The sequence below is a fragment of the Doryrhamphus excisus genome, linkage group LG21, assembly GCF_037039965.1.
Source record: "Doryrhamphus excisus strain RoL-2023G ecotype Guam linkage group LG21, RoL_Dexc_Guam_v1.1, whole genome shotgun sequence".
Taxonomy (NCBI): domain Eukaryota; kingdom Metazoa; phylum Chordata; class Actinopteri; order Syngnathiformes; family Syngnathidae; genus Doryrhamphus; species Doryrhamphus excisus.
In genome coordinates this window covers 9,711,583-9,729,644 of record NC_136377.1, presented here as the reverse complement: position 1 = coordinate 9,729,644, position 18,062 = coordinate 9,711,583, and the positions used below count along the sequence as shown (strand labels likewise).

Genomic DNA, 18,062 nt, shown 5'->3' with positions numbered 1-18,062 from the left:
ACCAGAGACCAGTGAGACTTCAAAGTCAAACGGTGCACATACCATCAATGGAATCTGATTGGCTGACGGGGCCAGCTCAGAGGAGGCCGGCACGCGATGGGTCTCCTGGACTCGCTTGCGCTTCCGTCGACTAGTGGAGGTGTCGGCTGCGGCTGCGGCTGCTGCTGCTGCTATGGACACAAAGCAAGTCATTTTGTTGAAGTGTAGGAACCCTCTCAGCTTTGATGTCATCTGCAGGTACGTACCCGTGTTGCAAGTCTGGCCACACCGTTCTGCAAAAGAGCTACAAAGAGGCAGAAAAGTAGAGAATTTCAACTGAAGCTATTATTCTTTTCAATAAACTAGAAATGCATGCTTTGTGACCCAATCTGATACATGTGTGGATTGATCTTGCGTTGCAAACGTCCACAAATTCCAATCAAACCGTGCTCTCTGTTCCACACACTCACAAGATTCCTTTCCGTGCCATCTGGTCCTTGTACAACTGGAGCAGCAGCCTGGTTTGAATTGCCAGCAGTACGCTGAGCCTGTTTCCGGTGAACAGTGGACACCGCCAAGGCTTCCCTTTGTCCCGATTTGTTTCTAATTTTCATGGACAGAATTTCTAGGCGCAGCCAAGGCGTCAAAGGAGTTCATTTCGGGGGCCTTAGGATCAGAATTCTCTCTGCTATTTGCGGATGATGTGTCCTGATGGGCTCTTCAGGCCGTGACCGTCTGTGTTTACTGGGACGGTTTGCACCTGAGTGTGAAACTTCTGTGATGAGACTCAGCATCTCCAAGTCAGAGGCCACAGTTTTCAGTTGGAAAAGGGTGGATGAATGTTGATGGAACACCTCCTCTTCATCCTTACTAGGTCCAGACATCACAATACCATCGTTATCCATCATGATGGTGGCGAGAGTGCAGTGTTGATTGGAGCGCTCCACTGAGTGTCTTGTTCACCAACCAAAATTAAGTGTTCAATTTATGGGAACTCACCACAAAACGCCATCACAGAGAACACCATAAACCAAGGACCATCTGACTTACATTTTGAAAACTGTGTACTATAAAAAATCTACACATGTCGAGATAACAAGAGTCGTAGGTCAGAAACGTGATCAGGTTGGACATAACAGGACGAGATGTAAATCATCCTTTATGTTGTTTCACTCTCCTCACTGCGAGTAATTTGGAGTGTTGTTGTCGGTCTCTTCTGTATTTAAGTGTTTTTACAAGTGTCACAGGAGTTTGAACCTGACATGGAGCGTGCCAGTGTTGAGAGTGCCAGTCTTATTTGTTCTCCCCAGCATCTACTGCAATATGGGCTTACAGGACAGTAAACATTTCGCCTCCTGCTATGCACTCACTGTAGCTGCGTCTTGACGCTGAACGTGATCCTCTCGGCGGCCTGGAGGATCTTCTCCAGGCATACAACATCGTAGGTGTTGGGGTTCCGGAAGGGGACGTCGTCCGGGAGACCATCCACTTCCACGGACTCAGGACTGCCACGGATGAGCTTGTATGGCACCACCACGGAACGGTCCAGGCCAAGAGCCTCACCTAAATACATCACATGGCGTGAGATGACCGACACGACCACGCGAAGAACAAATCAAATCAACTTTATTTGTAGAGCACTTTTCCTGCAAGGACATGCAACACAAAGTGCTTTACAGAATTAAAAATAATTACCACAATTAAAAAGAAAACAATTACAAAGAAAGCCCCTTCCTCCCACCCTCCATACTAGACGCACGCACGCACACACACACGGCCCTGAGGATCAAGGAAACGCCACCTTTGGGGCCGTCCACACTGGGAGAAGCCGCAGGCCATTCCGTCGGGGGACCAGCACCCGGGCCCCCCGACTCCGACAGACGGGTGGACCCCCACATCAAAGGGAGGAACCCCCAGCCGGCCGGGTCGAAGGGACCCAAGGACAGCACCCCGATCAGCAGACCCGACACAGCCCACAGTGTGGAGGACCCCGCCCCCTGAGGAAATACTGGAGTTAAAAGCTAAAGACTAAAAGCATAAAATAGGACAAAAAAGATAAAAACGTAAGAAGAGTTTAAAATATAAGTTAAAAGCCTGATTAAAAAGGTGTGTCTTTAATCTTCTTTTAAAAATATCAACAGTCTCCGCAGTCCTGAGGCTCTCCAGCAGGATGTTCCACAGGTGGGGGCCATTTCTGATATGTGGGATAAAATTTAGCTCAGAGTCAAAAGTCACGCCCAAATTTTTGACTGATTGGGTTGGTTTAAGATCTTGTAGTTTTGGTAAAAGTTTCTCTCTCTGGCCTTCAGGACCTACAGTGCATCCGGAAAGTATTCACAGCGCTTCACTTTTTCTACATTTTGTCATGTTACAGCCTCATTCCGAACTGTATTAAATTAATCTCTTACCTCAAAATTCTACACAAAATACTCCATTATGACAATGTGAAAAAGTTTTCTTTGACATGTTTTGAATTTATTAAAAATAGAAAACAAAAAAATCACATTTACATAAGTATTCATAGCCTTTGCTTAATACTTTGTTGATCCACCTTTGGCAGCAATTACAGCCTCAAGTCTTTTTGAATATGATCCCACAAGTTTAGCACACCTATCTTTAGGCAGTTTTGCCCATTCTTCTTTGCAATAAGTCTCAAGCTCCATCAGGTTGGATGGGAGACGTCTGTGCACAGCCATTTTCAGATCTCTCCAGAGATGTTCGATTGGATTCAAGTCTGGACTCTGGCTGGGCCACTCCAGGACATTCACGGAGTGGTTCTGAAGCCAATCTTTTGAGATCTTGGCTGTGTGCTAATGTCTACTGTCTATATGGTCAAGGTACATGACCAGTCTACTGAGGTCAAGAGCGCTCTGGAGCAGGTTTTCATCCAGGATATCTCTATATATTGCTGCATTCATTTTTCCTTCTATCCTGACTAGTCTGCCAGTTCCTGCTGCTGAAAAACATCCCCACAGCATGATGCTGCCACCACCATGCTTCACTGTAGGGATGGTATGGTGGTTTCCTCCAAACATGGCGCCTGGCATTCACACCAAAGAGTTCAATCTTTGTCTCATCAGACCAGAGAATTTTGTTTCTCATGGTCTGAGAGTCATTCAGGTGTTTTTTGGCAGACGGGCTGCCATGTTCCTTTTACTAAGGAGTGGCTTTCGTCTGGCCACTCTACCATACAGGCCTGATTGGTGGATTGCTGCAGAGATGGTTGTCCTTCTGGAAGGCTCTCCTCTCTCCACAGAGGAACGCTGGAGCTCTGACAGAGTGACCATCGGGGCCTTGGTCACCTCCCTGACTAAGGCGCTTCTTCCCCGATGGCTCAGTTTAGAAGGCCGGCCAGCTCTAGGAAGAGTCCTGGTGGTTCCAAACGTCTTCCATTTACGAATAATGGAGGCCACTGTGCTCATTGGGACCTTCAAAGCAGCAGAAATTTTTCTGTATCCTTCCCCAGATTTGTGCCTCAAGACAATCCTGTCTCGCAGGTCTACAGACAGTGCTTTTGACTTCATGCTTGGTGTTTGTGCTCTGACATGCACAGTCAACTGTGGGACCTTATATAGACAGTTATTATATTTCCAAATCATGTCCAATCAACTGAATTTACTGCAGGTGGACTCCAATTAAGCTGTAGAAAGATCTCAAGGATGATCAGTTGAAAAAAGATGCACCTGAGCTCAATTTTGAGCTTCATGGCAAAGGCTGTGAATACTTGTGTAAATGTGATTTTTTTGTTTTCTATTTTTAATAAATTCAAAACATGTCAAAAAAACCTTTTTTCACATTGTCATAATGGAGTATTTTGTGTAGAATTTTGAGGTAAGAGATTAATTTAATTCAGTTTGGAATGAGGCTGTAACATGAAGAAAAATGTAGAAAAAGTGAAGCGCTGTGAATACTTTCCGGATGCACTGTATAACTAAAACCTCAGTTTTGTCCTGGTTGAGCTGTAGGCAATTCTCTGCCATCCATGACTTGATGTCTACAATGCAGTTCAAAAGGGCATCAAGTGGCCCTGAGTCATCAGGAGACACGGCGATGTATAGCTGTGTATCGTCAGCATAACTATGGAAGCTGATGCCGTGCTTCCTGATTAAGTCCCCAAGGGGAAGCATGTAAAGATTAAAGAAACCTAAAATTGAGCCTTGGGGAACCCCACATCCAATTTCATTTTCCTGAGGAACATGTATCCATACTTACATAAAGTATCGGTCTGTGAGATCGGTCTGTGAGATAAGAACAAAACCAGTTAAGAACAGTACCCGGAGAGGCCGACCAGGTGTCCGAGTCTATTTAATAAAATGTGATGGTCCACTGCATCAAAAGCGGCGCTTAGATGCAGTAGAACCAACACTGTGAGCTTTTTGTTAGGGGCTTCACCACCGCCGTTTTAAAGGTGGTGGTGAAGACACCCGTCTGAAGAGAGCAATTCATGATGTTTAAAAACTGCTCCTCAAAGAATCCATGAAGCGGTTTTAAGAGTGATGTGGGAATTGGATCCAAAAGGCAGGTTGTTGGGCTTACTTGGGAGAAAACTCGACCAAGTGTCCTTGCATCAACCAGGGCAAAACTCTCCAGTCTCTCCTCAGGCAAGGACAACAGTCCAGGTGTGGCAACAGACAAAACTTTCTGGGATAACAGGCAGGATCTGATGTCCTTGATTTTAGTTCTGTTTATGGTATGTTTATGGTATGTTTCCTTCCAAATTACCGTATTTCTTGTTGAACAGTTCCTTGACCTGCTCTCTGAGGACCACCTTCTCTCCTACTCGGTTGATGTCATCATCATCTAGCAGGACAAGACAATAACCATTACTAACATAAGGTACATTTAAAGCCAAGCAACGCATATTTTTTCACAACAAACTCACCACTGATAGAAGCGTATGCCTTCTTGAGTAAAGTGACTCTGCGAGGTGCTGATAAACATACACATGTGAGTACATTGCATTTTCATTTTACATTTACTTTGCGGCAAAGGGCCATTGGCAGGCCGCAACAATGAAAAAGGAACACGAATAAAAAAAGTAGAGAGAAATAGACAGATATAATTTTACAAGAATAAAGTAAAAATAGGCTGCATGGCGATCGAGTGGTTAGCGCGCAGGCCACACAGCTAGGAGACCCGAGTTTGATTCCACGCTCATGCATCTCTTTGTGGAGTTTGCATGTTCTCCCCGTGCATGCGTGGGTTTTCTCCGGGTACTCCGGTTTCCTCCCACATTCCAAAAACATGCTAGGTTAATTGGCCACTCCAAATTGTCCATAGGTATGAATGTGAGTGTGAATGGTAGTTTGTCTATATGTGGCCTGTGGTTGGCTGGCCACCAGTCCAGGGTGTACCCCGCCAGTCACCCCAAAGACAGCTGGGATAGGCTCCAGCACCTCCACGACCCTCGTGGGGATAAGCGGTAGAAAATGAATGAATGAAAGTCAAAATAATGAGCAAAAAAAGTCAACATTTTAATAAACTCATACTATGAGGATTTTCAAATTTTAGGTTATAATATCACGAAAACTAAACAACAAATAAAGTTGTACGTTTTGGGAATTTTTTTCCTGATGACGGGGTCGCCACAGCGGATCTTTTGAATCCGCATACTGATTTTTGGCTTGAGCCCTTCAAATTCCGAATGCCCTTCCTGATGAATACCAACAATGCTTAGAAGATACTATTCACAAAAAGTTAGGGATATGTACACCTGTTAAGTTAAGTGTTAAGGATTGAAAATGTTTTTGAGAATAGCTTTGGGCTGTAAAAAGTCAAAATATGATGTGAATTAAGTAATAATATTAGCAGTTTAAAGATTAGTAAATTAAAAAACAAAACAAAAAATAAGGCTTTTCCAGAATTATCACAAATCTGAAATGTTTTTTTCTTAAAATATATAGTATATAACGTCTTAGCATATCATGTGTTACTTCATTTTTCCAGGATTTGGCCCTCGATGGAAAGAGTCATAAATGCTATTCATTTAAGTCTCCGACTGTTACCACTATTCCGACGCTGGTTCTGTTGCTGCGGTGTTGTGGCCACAGCCATGTGGTCAAGGAGAGCTACATTTTCTTATATGCTATTTCATGCACTCTCAATCATTGTGAAAGTGTAAAATTATTACTGCTTATACAGTATATAGTGAGTTGTTGCATTTTGTAAACATACTTGACAGTAGAGCATTCCTGGTAAGGGTCAAATTTAATCAGCAATCTTACCAGGTTTTGGAATGAGGCCTTGAAAAGGTCTGGAAAAAAAATACATTTTGATGAAGTTATTTGGCTAACATTGACAACATGTAATAAATTGGCATCCCAACCTGGTGATGGTAAAGTTAATCTTGTCGGCGACTGACAGGATGCGCTCCAGGTTCTGGGAGCCGAAGGTGCAGGGCTTCCTGAAGGGGATCCCGGGTGGGAGACCTTCGATGATGACAGAGTCTGGGTTGTTCTTGATCCTCTTGTAAGGCACTTGCACCGGGTACTTGATACCCAGTGCCTCGCCGTACTTCCTATTGAACAGGTCCTGGACTTGCTCCCGCAGTGTATTGGCCAAGTCGATCCTGGACAGCTTGGACTCCAGGCACTCTGGAATGGAAAAAGTACAAACTGTTGTGTTCTAACATACAAATTAATCTCTTACCTCAAAATTCTACAGAAAATACTCCATTATGACAATGTGAAAAAAGGTTTTTTGACATGTTTTGAATTTATTAAAAATAGAAAACAAACAAAAAATCACATTTACATAAGTATTCACAGCCTTTGCTTAATACTTTGTTGATCCACCTTTGGCAGCAATTACAACCTCAAGTCTTTTTGAATATGATCCCACAAGTTTAGCACACCTATCTTTAGGCAGTTTTGCCCATTCTTCTTTGCAATAAGTCTCAAGCTCCATCAGGTTGGATGGGAGACGTCTGTGCACAGCCATTTTCAGATCTCTCCAGAGATGTTCGATCGGATTCAAGTCTGGACTCTGGCTGGGCCACTCCAGGACATTCACTGAGTGGTTCTGAAGCCAATCTTTTGAGATCTTGGCTGTGTGCTAATGTCTACTGTCTATATGGTCAAGGTACATGACCAGTCTACTGAGGTCAAGAGTGCTCTGGAGCAGGTTTTCATCCAGGATATCTCTATATATTGCTGCATTCATTTTTCCTTCTATCCTGACTAGTCTGCCAGTTCCTGCTGCTGAAAAACATCCCCACAGCATGATGCTGCCACCACCATGCTTCACTGTAGGGATGGTATTGGCCTGGTGATGAGCAGTGCCTGGTTTCCTCCAAACATGGCGCCTGGCATTCACACCAAAGAGTTCAATCTTTGTCTCATCAGACCAGAGAATTTTGTTTCTCATGGTCTGAGAGTCATTCAGGTGCTTTTTGGCAAATTCCAGACGGGCTGCCATGTTCCTTTTACTAAGGAGTGGCTTTCGTCTGGCCACTCTACCATACAGGCCTGATTGGTGGATTGCTGCAGAGATGGTTGTCCTTCTGGAAGGCTCTCCTCTCTCCACAGAGGAATGCTGGAGCTCTGACAGAGTGACCATCGGGGCCTTGGTCACCTCCCTGACTAAGGCCCTTCTTCCCCGATCGCTCAGTTTAGAAGGCCGGCCAGCTCTAGGAAGAGTCCTGGTGGTTCCAAACGTCTTCCATTTACGAATAATGGAGGCCACTGTGCTCATTGGGACCTTCAAAGCAGCAGAAATTTTTCTGTATCCTTCCCCAGATTTGTGCCTCAAGACAATCCTGTCTCGCAGGTCTACAGACAGTTCTTTTGACTTCATGCTTGGTGTTTGTGCTCTGACATGCACAGTCAACTGTGGGACCTTATATAGACAGTTATTATATTTCCAAAACATGTTCAATCAACTGAATTTACTGCAGGTGGACTCCAATTAAGCTGTAGAAAGATCTCAAGGATGATCAGTGGAAAAAAGATGCACCTGAGCTCAATTTTGAGCTTCATGGCAAAGGCTGTGAATACTTGTGTAAATGTGATTTTTTTGTTTTCTATTTTTAATAAATTCAAAACATGTCAAAAAAACCTTTTTTCACATTGTCATAATGGAGTATTTTGGTGTAGAATTTTGAGGCAAGAGATTAATTGAATTCAGTTTGGAATGAGGCTGTAACATGACAAAATGTAGAAAAAGTGAAGCGCTGTGAATACTTTCCGGATGCACTGTGTATATATATATATATATATATATATATATGTGTGTGTGTGTGTGTGTGCTTTCTGCAATCTTACAATACAATGTATTGTACCTGAGAAAGCAGGTCTTTTGGACAAAGCTGTAGCATCCTCTATCAGTGGCGTTGCATCCTTGACTGTGTCCAGCTCTTGAGTGAGGAAACATTTTAAGTTTAAAACCCCTTGGCAGCTTTTGAGGGATGGACTACGAAACAATTACACATTACAAGGAGGAGTAGAAAAAAAACAGCTGAAGGAAATCCCTGCAAAATCTGTCGCCAAAGCTGAAAAGTTTCACCTGAACCTTTGGAGTCACCGACAGCGACAGAAGGCATCTCTTGTTTGACTTGCTCGCTCAGCAGCTTGGGTCTGCGGAGAAAGAAAGGAAAAAAAAGATATTCTATTTTTGAAAAAGCATTCAAAAAGGTACACAAGGTGAACGTCCATTTTTAAACTGCTCTCACTTTTTGATGACAAACTGGATGTGACTACCGGCGGCCAGGATCTTGCGCAACTTGGCTGCCCCAAAACAGTTGGGCCGTCGCAAGGAGATCCCCTCGGGCAGCCCAGTGACAAACAAATCCTCAGGGTACATCTGGAACTTGGAGTAGGGCACCTTGGCTGCTTCAGGGAGGCCCAAAGCTTCAGCTGAGCAAAGAGAGCAGAGTGAGTTTACCCCTCTTCCGTTTTCCTTTCTTATGAAAGAACTTAAATGCCACATCGTTCACATTCACATAATCTTTATTAAGTGGGCAGACTTACCATACTTGAGGCTGAACAAGCTTTCCACTTGTCTGCGCAGCTGAAGAATCATTTCACCAATGTCCTCCACCAGGCTACCAGCTGAATGGCGTGTAAGACAAACATTACACAAAGATAGACACTCCAGTTGAAATATTACAAGAATTTACATTTTGCACTGTCGGATCTTCTAAGTAAAGCTTCAAAATGCAAAGAGACGAAATGAGAATTAAACTATTGATTGCCAAAGAGCATTAAAGTGTAATAGGCTGTTTATCATTTGATCAAAAATGAACACAACTGCCTTTAAAAGCCAAAACCTCGGCAAAAACGTGTGTTGAATTTGACTTTCTGTCAGGTATTCACATTGTCATGATCTCTTGATGGCAAATACAAAGAAGCGTTCTCTCTTTAAACGCAGTGGGATTGTTGACCTGCATAAGCAAGGCCTCTTGCAGCGCAACATTGCTGCTGAGATTGGACGCAGGAAAAGTTTCTGAACCTCTAAAACTTCTTTCTTATTTCTTCTTATTTTGTCTTCATTTTTTTTCAAGCTGCTCCACCTGCCCTGAAGTCATGGTAAACATCTCACACTATGAATAGTGGTTCAAAATCACAATGGATTACCAAAGATTAATGACATTATGTTGATGATAAAATCATTTTAAAAGTCAGAAACATTTGGTTTTTTCTGTATGTATAATGTGATAATGAACATTTTACAATATTTTAATATAGCAATTATAAAATGACCAGGTGCCACACAGTGCAGGAGTGGTTAGCATGTAGGCCACATAGTCAGAAGATCGGGAAGACGTGGGTTCGATTCTCCAGGTACTCCGATTTCATCCCACATTCTAAAAACATGCATGTTAGGCTAATCTGCAAATATTGGTTGAATATTTGGCGACAGCCCATAGTGTCAGATAATTACTGATAATTATCAGCCCGATATCAGCATAAAATTTAAATCGGTATCTGATTTTTGTCCCAGATGATGAAAACCGATATGTAAAAAAATGCTGTATGCAACACTGTTAATTCCACCACAGGAGATATGTCATGTTACACATAGAGTGTATACACCCCTCATTCTTGAATATGAAAATATAAAAAAGTTACAGATGTAATATATTTTGTGTTTTTTCCTGTGTATATTTTAAATTAATGGTAAATGGAGTTTATTTTTACCTTCAGTTGGTCTCCTGACACTCAGGGGGCCAGCATTCAGAGACAAAGCTTCAGCTGTGACAAGCAAAACAAGCATGAGAGAGTAAGTTTTGTATGTTATCAAATAAAACTTTCTTGGCTATGGAAGGAAGAAAATTCTGTTGCAATGTCACAGAAGACTTTATGTGCATTTTACTGTGCTTAATAGACAAAAATCAACATGTGTGGTGTGCACTTACCTCCAGTTTCTCTCCTGTAGTGGTCATTTGCGAAAGAAAAGAAACTTAAGCAAAGCACAGTCAAATGAAGAAAAAGAAAATAAATAAAAGCTTGATGCGCTAAAACCCATGGATGCGTTTGTGCGGACAGTCATTCTCTGTTGATACAGTACTTTAGCATAATTATTTATTCGACCCATTACACATCCATTGACTGTAATGTGTCGTTTAAACAGACAGTGACGTCTACACAAATTTGCCTTGGGTTTTTAAAAGGGTGTCAGTTGGAGTTCTATTCTAAAAAGGAGAGTCTACCTGCAATTTGTAATTTATCCAGGATCTTCTGGGGAATAGAAAAGCTATGGTGGTAGGGGAAAGGCAGGGTCACTAGTGGTTGTGGGAAAGTGGGGGATCAAAAAAAGAGGTGGTTTCATACGTGTGGCCCTAAAAAGCAACCAATGGTGTGAGGCAGAAGCGGGCGATGTGCTCCGTAAGCTTGTGCTGGACGCTGTGAGTTGTTCGTCCCGAGCTGTCAGGAAGGAGCCGCAAGCAAGTGGCAAGGCCGAGAGGGCTGGAGGTGGCTGAGGCTTACCTGCGTGGTTCTCTGCCAGGTGATGGGGGACAGCAGATGGCGAGGCTGTGGATGGACAGGAGACCCTGGAGGGTGAGGATACAGGCTCGCTAGGCTCCTCCCCACTTGTACCAGTATCTGCAAACATGGTCATATTTTGACAGTATTGCACATTTAATGAGTCACTTTTTTATCAGTCTTGTCCAGCCAATGGGGCCAATAGTGTTGTTGGTCTAGATCAGGGGTCGGGAACCTTTTTGGCTAAGAGAGCCCTGAAGGCCAGATATTTTAAAATGTGTATCTGTGAGAGCCATATACATTTTTTTAAACATTGAATGCAATAAAATGTGTGCATTTTTACGTAAGACCAACAGTTTTAGATATAATGGGCTCTAATTACGTAGACCAGGCACACTACCGCACGCCAATGGGGTGTGGCCAGCACACTTTCGTGAGCAGCGCAGTGTCTAATAATAACTTCTGCTGCTGCATAATTTTGCACCATACTCAGTATATTTCATTCTTTTGGCCATCTTTGCCAGAAGGTTTGGTTCTGCAGCTTTAGCAAGGTGACTATTTGACTAAAGGAGAAAAGTTTATATTTACATGTTGACATCTCAATGACCGAGGTAGACTACCGCATTACCCAGTAATAATCGAGTTTTGGTGTTTGACCTGGAAAATATCAGGAAAGATGGATATGGTCGGCCGTATTGCAGTAGAAAATAGATGGACGAATTAAAATGCATAAAAATGTTGTTGATTTTTAATATTATTTTTAACAGTCATTTCTGTGATGTTTACTTTAAAATGTTAGCAAAAATACATTTTTATTGTGGTAAGAAATGCTTGAGAGCCAGATACAGTCATCAAAAGAGCCCTACCTGGCTCCCGAGCCATAGGTTCCCTACCTCTGGTCTAGATACTTTTATTATTCCTGTCACATAGTTTGTATTTGTCTTTGACGTTTTATAATGATGCGTGAGGGTGTCGAAGATGCTGTTGTCTACTCTGCTCAACAGAGCTACTGTAATTCCACAACATACAGCAGTCCTCCAGGCTGTGCCTGGCAATTCTCGTGAGAATGGATGGATGTTAGTTTGATCCAGGGTGCATTTGAGCTGGTCTTGGCCCACCTCTGGCTCCTGTTCCCATTGTGAGTTCTTTGCAAAGCATGATACTCGGGAGATGAGAGGTCACCTATCCTGTGACGACGAACAGTAGCTGAATGGTAGTTTCGACACTTTGTAGTGAGGCTCGACAGAAAAGCTCTTTGCTCTCTGAGGCTGAGGCTCTGTTTTAGCTTGGGTTGCTGGGAACATTCAAGGCGCATGATGTTACGGCAGTACCATCAGATCTCACAAACGTAGAAGAGAGTTCATAGAACAACAGCCATCATCATAATGATCAGTGCGTAAATATAGTAAATAGGGTACATAATATTGTGACGTCTTGACAAAAAAATCCAAATAAAAATAAAAATACAAAGGTTAAGATTTTCAATTTGGCTAACTTTGGTGACCATTCATTATGTACCGAAAAGTCTATTAATAATACACATTTACAGGTACATACTGTGTGTGCATGTGTGCTATTTTGGATTTCAGAAAACCTATCAAAAGGCTTCTTTTTTGCTCCATTTAGCACAAAGACAACCCTTTCCCTCCTCATCATAAAAAAATCATCATGGCATGTGTTAATGTCTTCTGATGCTCAAAGCTCACGCACACATACCTGTTGGCACGGTCACTTGAATGATCTCCCCATCTGGAGGCTCTGTTTTAATCCTCTTCAGAGGAATGCAATCTCCAGAAGGACCTGCGGGGATTGAATACGTTCAATCTGCCTGACTTCTCATCACCATGTGTTTGAACTGACTGCAATGCAAAAACGCACACTCATCATTTACTGTTGCATTTAAAAAAAGCTTTAATCTCATTCTCACAACCTTTTGTCACTCGATGGATACAAAACAGCATAAGGATGTGTTGTAATCATGTGGCGATGCTTTTGTTATTACCTGCTTCACAGTCTGCCAGGGGACTCACGCATGCACTCGTTGACCTGCAGGGCAGAATCAAACACACACACTTTGATTCACTGCCGGCAAGCAAACACCCCAGTGGGTACACATGCATCTAATTCCTTCTTTCTGACCGGCAGCTGTGAGGATTGCTGATCAGCTCTGTTGTGGCAGCTGAGGTTGTAGTGGTGGCGGCAGACGGGAGGCTCAGATTCTCAGGGAAACCGTCTTCTTGTACAGAACCCAGGTCGTGCTTGCCATCCTCCCTTGCCATTTTGCCCGCAGCTTGAACAAAAATGAAAAAATAAATATAACACATGTATGCACACACACACAGACAGACTATAGGTGCCCGATATTGGCTTTTTGGTGATAACCAATATGCCGATATTGTCCAACTCTCATTTCCAATTCCAATATTCGAATATAAACCAATACAAATATGACAACAAGTATGTTGTGCGTGTGTGAGTGAAGAAACGACAGGCATTAACTTGGCGTGGGAGCTACTTCCCGACTAGGATCGATGATACATCACAATATATCGGGCCGATATTTGTACGGAATACAGTCAAACATAATTTTCGGTGGATTGGAATTTCTGTGCCCTGCACGGTGGGAAGCGGGAGATAATGAAGGAATGAATGAATAGAGAAATTTCATTCATTCATTGTCTTACAGCTTGTACCTGGGCACACTCATAAGAAAGTCACCGTCTGGATGGAACCAGTGACTTTACAGAAGGTAGAAAAAAACACTACATGTTATTTCTTGATTTTTTATGACAATGTTGGCACTCCATTTTGGCTTATTTTGCAGCCGTGATCAAAACAAAAACCTCAGGTGGAAAAACATGATTTCATTATTTTATTTATATGCAATTAGAACTGTTTTCTACATCTAAAACTATAATTCTAAACTATAACTATAAATGTAGAGTATAATTCTAAAACATTTTTTGTGTGTTTTGTGTTAACATTTTGGCTGTCTAGTAGGGATCAACCGATATGTTTTTTTCGAGCCGATGCCGATTTTTTTCCATCACCTTTAGTCGATGGCCGATTTTGCTTGGGCCAATATTTGTGGCCGATACTGCTTTCGCTCCCTCAATTTACATGAAAAAATTACAATGATAACAAATATTACAGGTCTTATGTTTAAACAAATATTTAAATGTAAACACAGTAGGATTCAGCTTTCTTAAACACACATAAATATTCAACCATGTGCAAAACATTTCTGTCGCAGTTTAAGTTCTATCTAGCATCGATGTGATGACTGCTCCTCCGCAGTGAGACGCGCACCCCCCACCCGCCTCCACACACACAAACACATCACACTGACCCAATTTAGTGCAATATATAAAACACTTCTCTCATCATTAAAGTTTGTGTTGTGTACGCAAAAGACCTCTGATTTACATGGCTGCTCCAATTCGTTCTGTGCGTGCTCGGAGAGAGCGCACACACACAAGATGACACGCATTTAACCTCAACCCGGCGTTGGCTGAATGAAAGTCCTCCAAACACCATGGGACTGAATTGACAACGTTGACATTAAACCTGTGTTGGTAACAGCTGTACATATTAGCCTCCCTAATTCATCTATACATCAATCCATCTCCCTAATTCCAACGGCAGGCACTTTTAAAGATGAAGCATTCAGCAGCATTCCTGGTTTTCACACCCACAAACTATATTTTCAAGCACATATATTGCATTAACTTGGCGTTCATGTTTCCTATTTCGAAGAAGGTGGCAATAATTTAAGTAAGTTTAACTATTAGGGGCTAATTAAAAGTTGAAAACATACCCATGTTGTGATTCACCACTTTTGCAGAATGGACAAATTGGATTGAATGGCAAATGAATGGAACTTACCTGTGAAAATCCTTTCATCAAACATCCTGCAATGCAAAGGAGACAGGGAATTAATCGTTGTTCATGTTAGCCAGTAATGCTCCAAGCAGCCTTTCAAAGCCGATCAGAAAAAAAGTCACCTGCGTCCCATAATATTGTCCAGATCCCTGTGTGTAGTGTTTTGTTCTAATGTATTGGGTTGTGTCCGCCTGCCCCTTTCCTTCACACTGCACAGGTTTGTGGCAGCAAAAACCAACATGCCTGCCGTGTGGAACTCATATGCCATTTGTGTAAGTCATGTAAAGTTTGCATCCGGCAACATCTGCCCTAAAAATATTTCACAGTAGTAGTAGCATGTTGAAAAGCTTTCATTTATTGCAGCATTTCAAGAGTAAACATTTGACAAAGTATGTTGAGTTTTCCAGGCTCACGGTGCAGCAACAGACAGAGTTAACATAATCAAAGCTCACACGTATGAGCATGACAGTCAGAAGACTAAGCAAATAACCCAAAAATAATTCAACTCATCAGACTAGATGACCAGCCTTTCTCTGCGGTGGAAGACACCGGACACTGCCTACTGTCTCTCAGCCCACTACTGCTACCTGGAAGCTCCATCCAACAATGTATATCATGTGTCATATCAAGTCTACTGAAAGAAGCCGTCTCATCCTCTGTAAGTTTCCCGAATGAAATAGTAAGTCAAATAAGTTTTTTTTTTTTTTTAAATACTGAACCATTTTTACAATTCTGTTTGTCTATATGTGCCCTGTGATTGGCTGGCGACCAGTCCAGGGTGTACCCCGCCTATCGCCCGAAGACAGCTGGGATAGGCTCCAGCACCCCCCGCAACCCTTGTGAGGAAAAGCGGTAGAAAATGAATGAATGAATGAATTTTACAATTCTGACAATTTTGACAATTCTAAAAAGGCCCCTGATCACATCCTCTATACGTTTCACGAGTGAAATAGTAAGTCAAATATGTTTTTGTCTGAATTAAGGTGATTTTATGGTTCCTTTTTTCAAATCAGTTCAGATCAGACATTTATACTATGGACAATTTGGAGAGTCGCCAATTAACCTCGCATGTTTTTGGGATGTGGGAGGAAACCGTAGTACCCTGAGAAAACCCACGCATGCACGAGGAGAACATGCAAACTCAACACAGAGATGCCCCAGCGGAGAATCAAACCCAGGCCTTGCTGATCTCCTGACTGTGGGGCCAACATGCTAACAACTCGTCCATCGTGCTGCCCTATCTAAAATCTTTTCAAAATAAAGTGTCTGGGAAAGGAAGGGGGAAAACAAAGTGTGCATTCTAAATTAAATGTATTGTGCAAATGTTAACATACCGTTTCACTACAAAGCGGATTCCGTGACGTTCATCTAGGATGCGCTTCAGCTTGGGTACGCCATAAGTGCATGGTCTTTTGAAAGGGATCTGGTCGGGGATGCCGATGATTTCCACGGCGCCTGGGTCGCAGGCTATCTTGCGGTACGGGACAGGCACCATGTGATCGAGACCCAGGGCCTCAGCTATAGAAGGAATTTTCTGGTTAATAAAAAAACACAACCAATGTTTAAAGCTGCTGCATATCACCAAGAGTAGCCGCCTTGACAGCGTACTGCCACCGTCTTCCTCCATTGAGTACGTAAACTAAGCCTGACGTGACACACACATGGGCATTAGTTATGGTTGTTGTTAGTTAATGATACCAATTTGGCAAAGTTTAGCTACAGATGTTAACTATCATTGAATGTGTAGCCTATAATAAGAACAACATGCATGTAAATTGTTGGCTGTCTCTAGGAGACTGCTTTTGTGTGTGTGTGTGTGTGTGTGTGTGTACGTGCTCCGAAATATACCTAAATACCAACAGCCGAGAGTGGTCGATTGTTTTATTTTATGCAGTTTAACTGGTAATTGCTAAGAAAATACACATTTTACAATCCATTCATTTAAATTTAGTAACATGCTAGCTGCTGGTGATGTACTTGTATTGTTTGGTGGAAAAACATGCCATCGTGAGCTGGTAACATGGCAACATGGTAACATACAGCAGCTTTCTTTAACTGAAGATGATAATGTACTGCCCATTACATCTTGACAAAGAAGCTCCTTACCGTATCTGCTGTTGAACAAGATCTGGACACATTCCCTCAGCGTGTTAATGTCTTCCGTTTCCCGGATGAAAGAGTCCCATTTTTCTAATGAGACACACCACCAAGTAAGTTCTGATATAGACATTTTTGACAGCTAAAGCAGCTTTATTTATTTGCTATTGATTTCCATCAACTGTGCTTGAGTTATTAAATGCATAATCTTCTCACGGTACCCTTTGAGGCATTTAATGTATGAGTAAAGTTTAAACATCATGGTTTGACAGAAAGAAAGAAACTGAACAATTTTCAACCACAACATGCAGGCGGATGAGTGGTTAGCGCGCACACCTCACAGCTAGGAGACCAGGGTTCAATTCCACCCTCGGCCATCTCTGTGTGGAGTTTGCATGTTCTCCCCGTGAATGTGTGGGTTTTCTCCGGGTACTTCGATTCCTTCCCACATTCCAAAAACATGCTAGGTTAATTGGCGACTCCAAATTGTCCATAGGTATGAATGTGAGTGTGAATGGTTGTTTGTCTATATGTGCCCTGTGATTGGCTGGCCACCAGTCCAGGGTGTACCCCGCCTCTCGCCTGAAGACAGCTGGGATAGGATCCAGCACCCCCGCGACCCTCATGAGGATAAGCGATAGAAAATGAATGAATGAATGAACATATCCCACCGGGTATCCTCCAGTTGTTTGTGATTTTGTGCTTGTACAATATACGTAGATTAAATTCTGCTTAACAAAACAATCATACTATAATAATTAATCTGATTTTTTGGCCTGTGAACTGTTAGCTGTTGCATGGCGGACGAGTGGTTAGCGCGCAGGCCACAGAGCGAGACTGGAGTTCGATTCCACCCTCAGCCATCTCTGTGTGGAGTTTGCATGTTCTCCTTGTGCACGCGTGGGTTTTCTCCAGGTACTCCGGTTTCCTCCCCCATTCCAAAAACATTCATGTTAGGTTAATTGGCAACTCCAAATTGTCCATAGATATGAATGTGAATGGTTGTTGTCTATATATGCCCTGTGATTGGGTGGTGACCAGTTCAGGGTGTAGCCCTCCTCTCGCCCGAAGACAGCTGGGATAGGCTCCAGCACCCTCATGAGGATAAGCGGTAGAAAATGAATGAATGAATGAACTGTTAGACATGTGCGAGCAGTCACCTCTGTTACCTTAGCATCTATT

At 42.6% G+C, this 18,062-nt stretch overlaps 1 protein-coding gene across 4 annotated transcripts in view; it reads right to left on the bottom strand.

Moving 5' to 3' along the window:
* gtf2ird1 (GTF2I repeat domain containing 1) overlaps positions 1 to 18,062 on the bottom strand; it is a 35,602-nt gene that overhangs the window by 1,835 nt on the left and 15,705 nt on the right. The window contains exons 8-26 of one of the 4 annotated variants that reach the window (XM_058088319.2): positions 16,890 to 16,973; positions 16,118 to 16,301; positions 14,787 to 14,812; positions 13,041 to 13,191; positions 12,904 to 12,947; positions 12,618 to 12,701; positions 10,905 to 11,021; positions 10,116 to 10,169; positions 8,946 to 9,026; positions 8,648 to 8,831; positions 8,482 to 8,552; positions 8,258 to 8,332; positions 6,305 to 6,572; positions 6,204 to 6,232; positions 4,862 to 4,909; positions 4,702 to 4,779; positions 1,350 to 1,542; positions 246 to 283; positions 43 to 161 (exon numbers count right to left, since the gene is read on the bottom strand). In XM_058088319.2, the coding sequence (XP_057944302.2) occupies positions 43 to 161; positions 246 to 283; positions 1,350 to 1,542; positions 4,702 to 4,779; positions 4,862 to 4,909; positions 6,204 to 6,232; positions 6,305 to 6,572; positions 8,258 to 8,332; positions 8,482 to 8,552; positions 8,648 to 8,831; positions 8,946 to 9,026; positions 10,116 to 10,169; positions 10,905 to 11,021; positions 12,618 to 12,701; positions 12,904 to 12,947; positions 13,041 to 13,191; positions 14,787 to 14,812; positions 16,118 to 16,301; positions 16,890 to 16,973 (1,928 nt within the window). Of the gene's footprint in view, positions 1 to 42; positions 171 to 245; positions 284 to 1,349; positions 1,543 to 4,701; positions 4,780 to 4,861; positions 4,910 to 6,203; positions 6,233 to 6,304; positions 6,573 to 8,257; positions 8,333 to 8,481; positions 8,553 to 8,647; positions 8,832 to 8,945; positions 9,027 to 10,115; positions 10,170 to 10,904; positions 11,022 to 12,617; positions 12,702 to 12,903; positions 12,948 to 13,040; positions 13,192 to 14,786; positions 14,813 to 16,117; positions 16,302 to 16,889; positions 16,974 to 18,062 lie in introns of all 4 variants that reach the window. The other 3 variants (XM_078787984.1, XM_058088318.2, XM_078787983.1) reach the window with 3 other exon arrangements.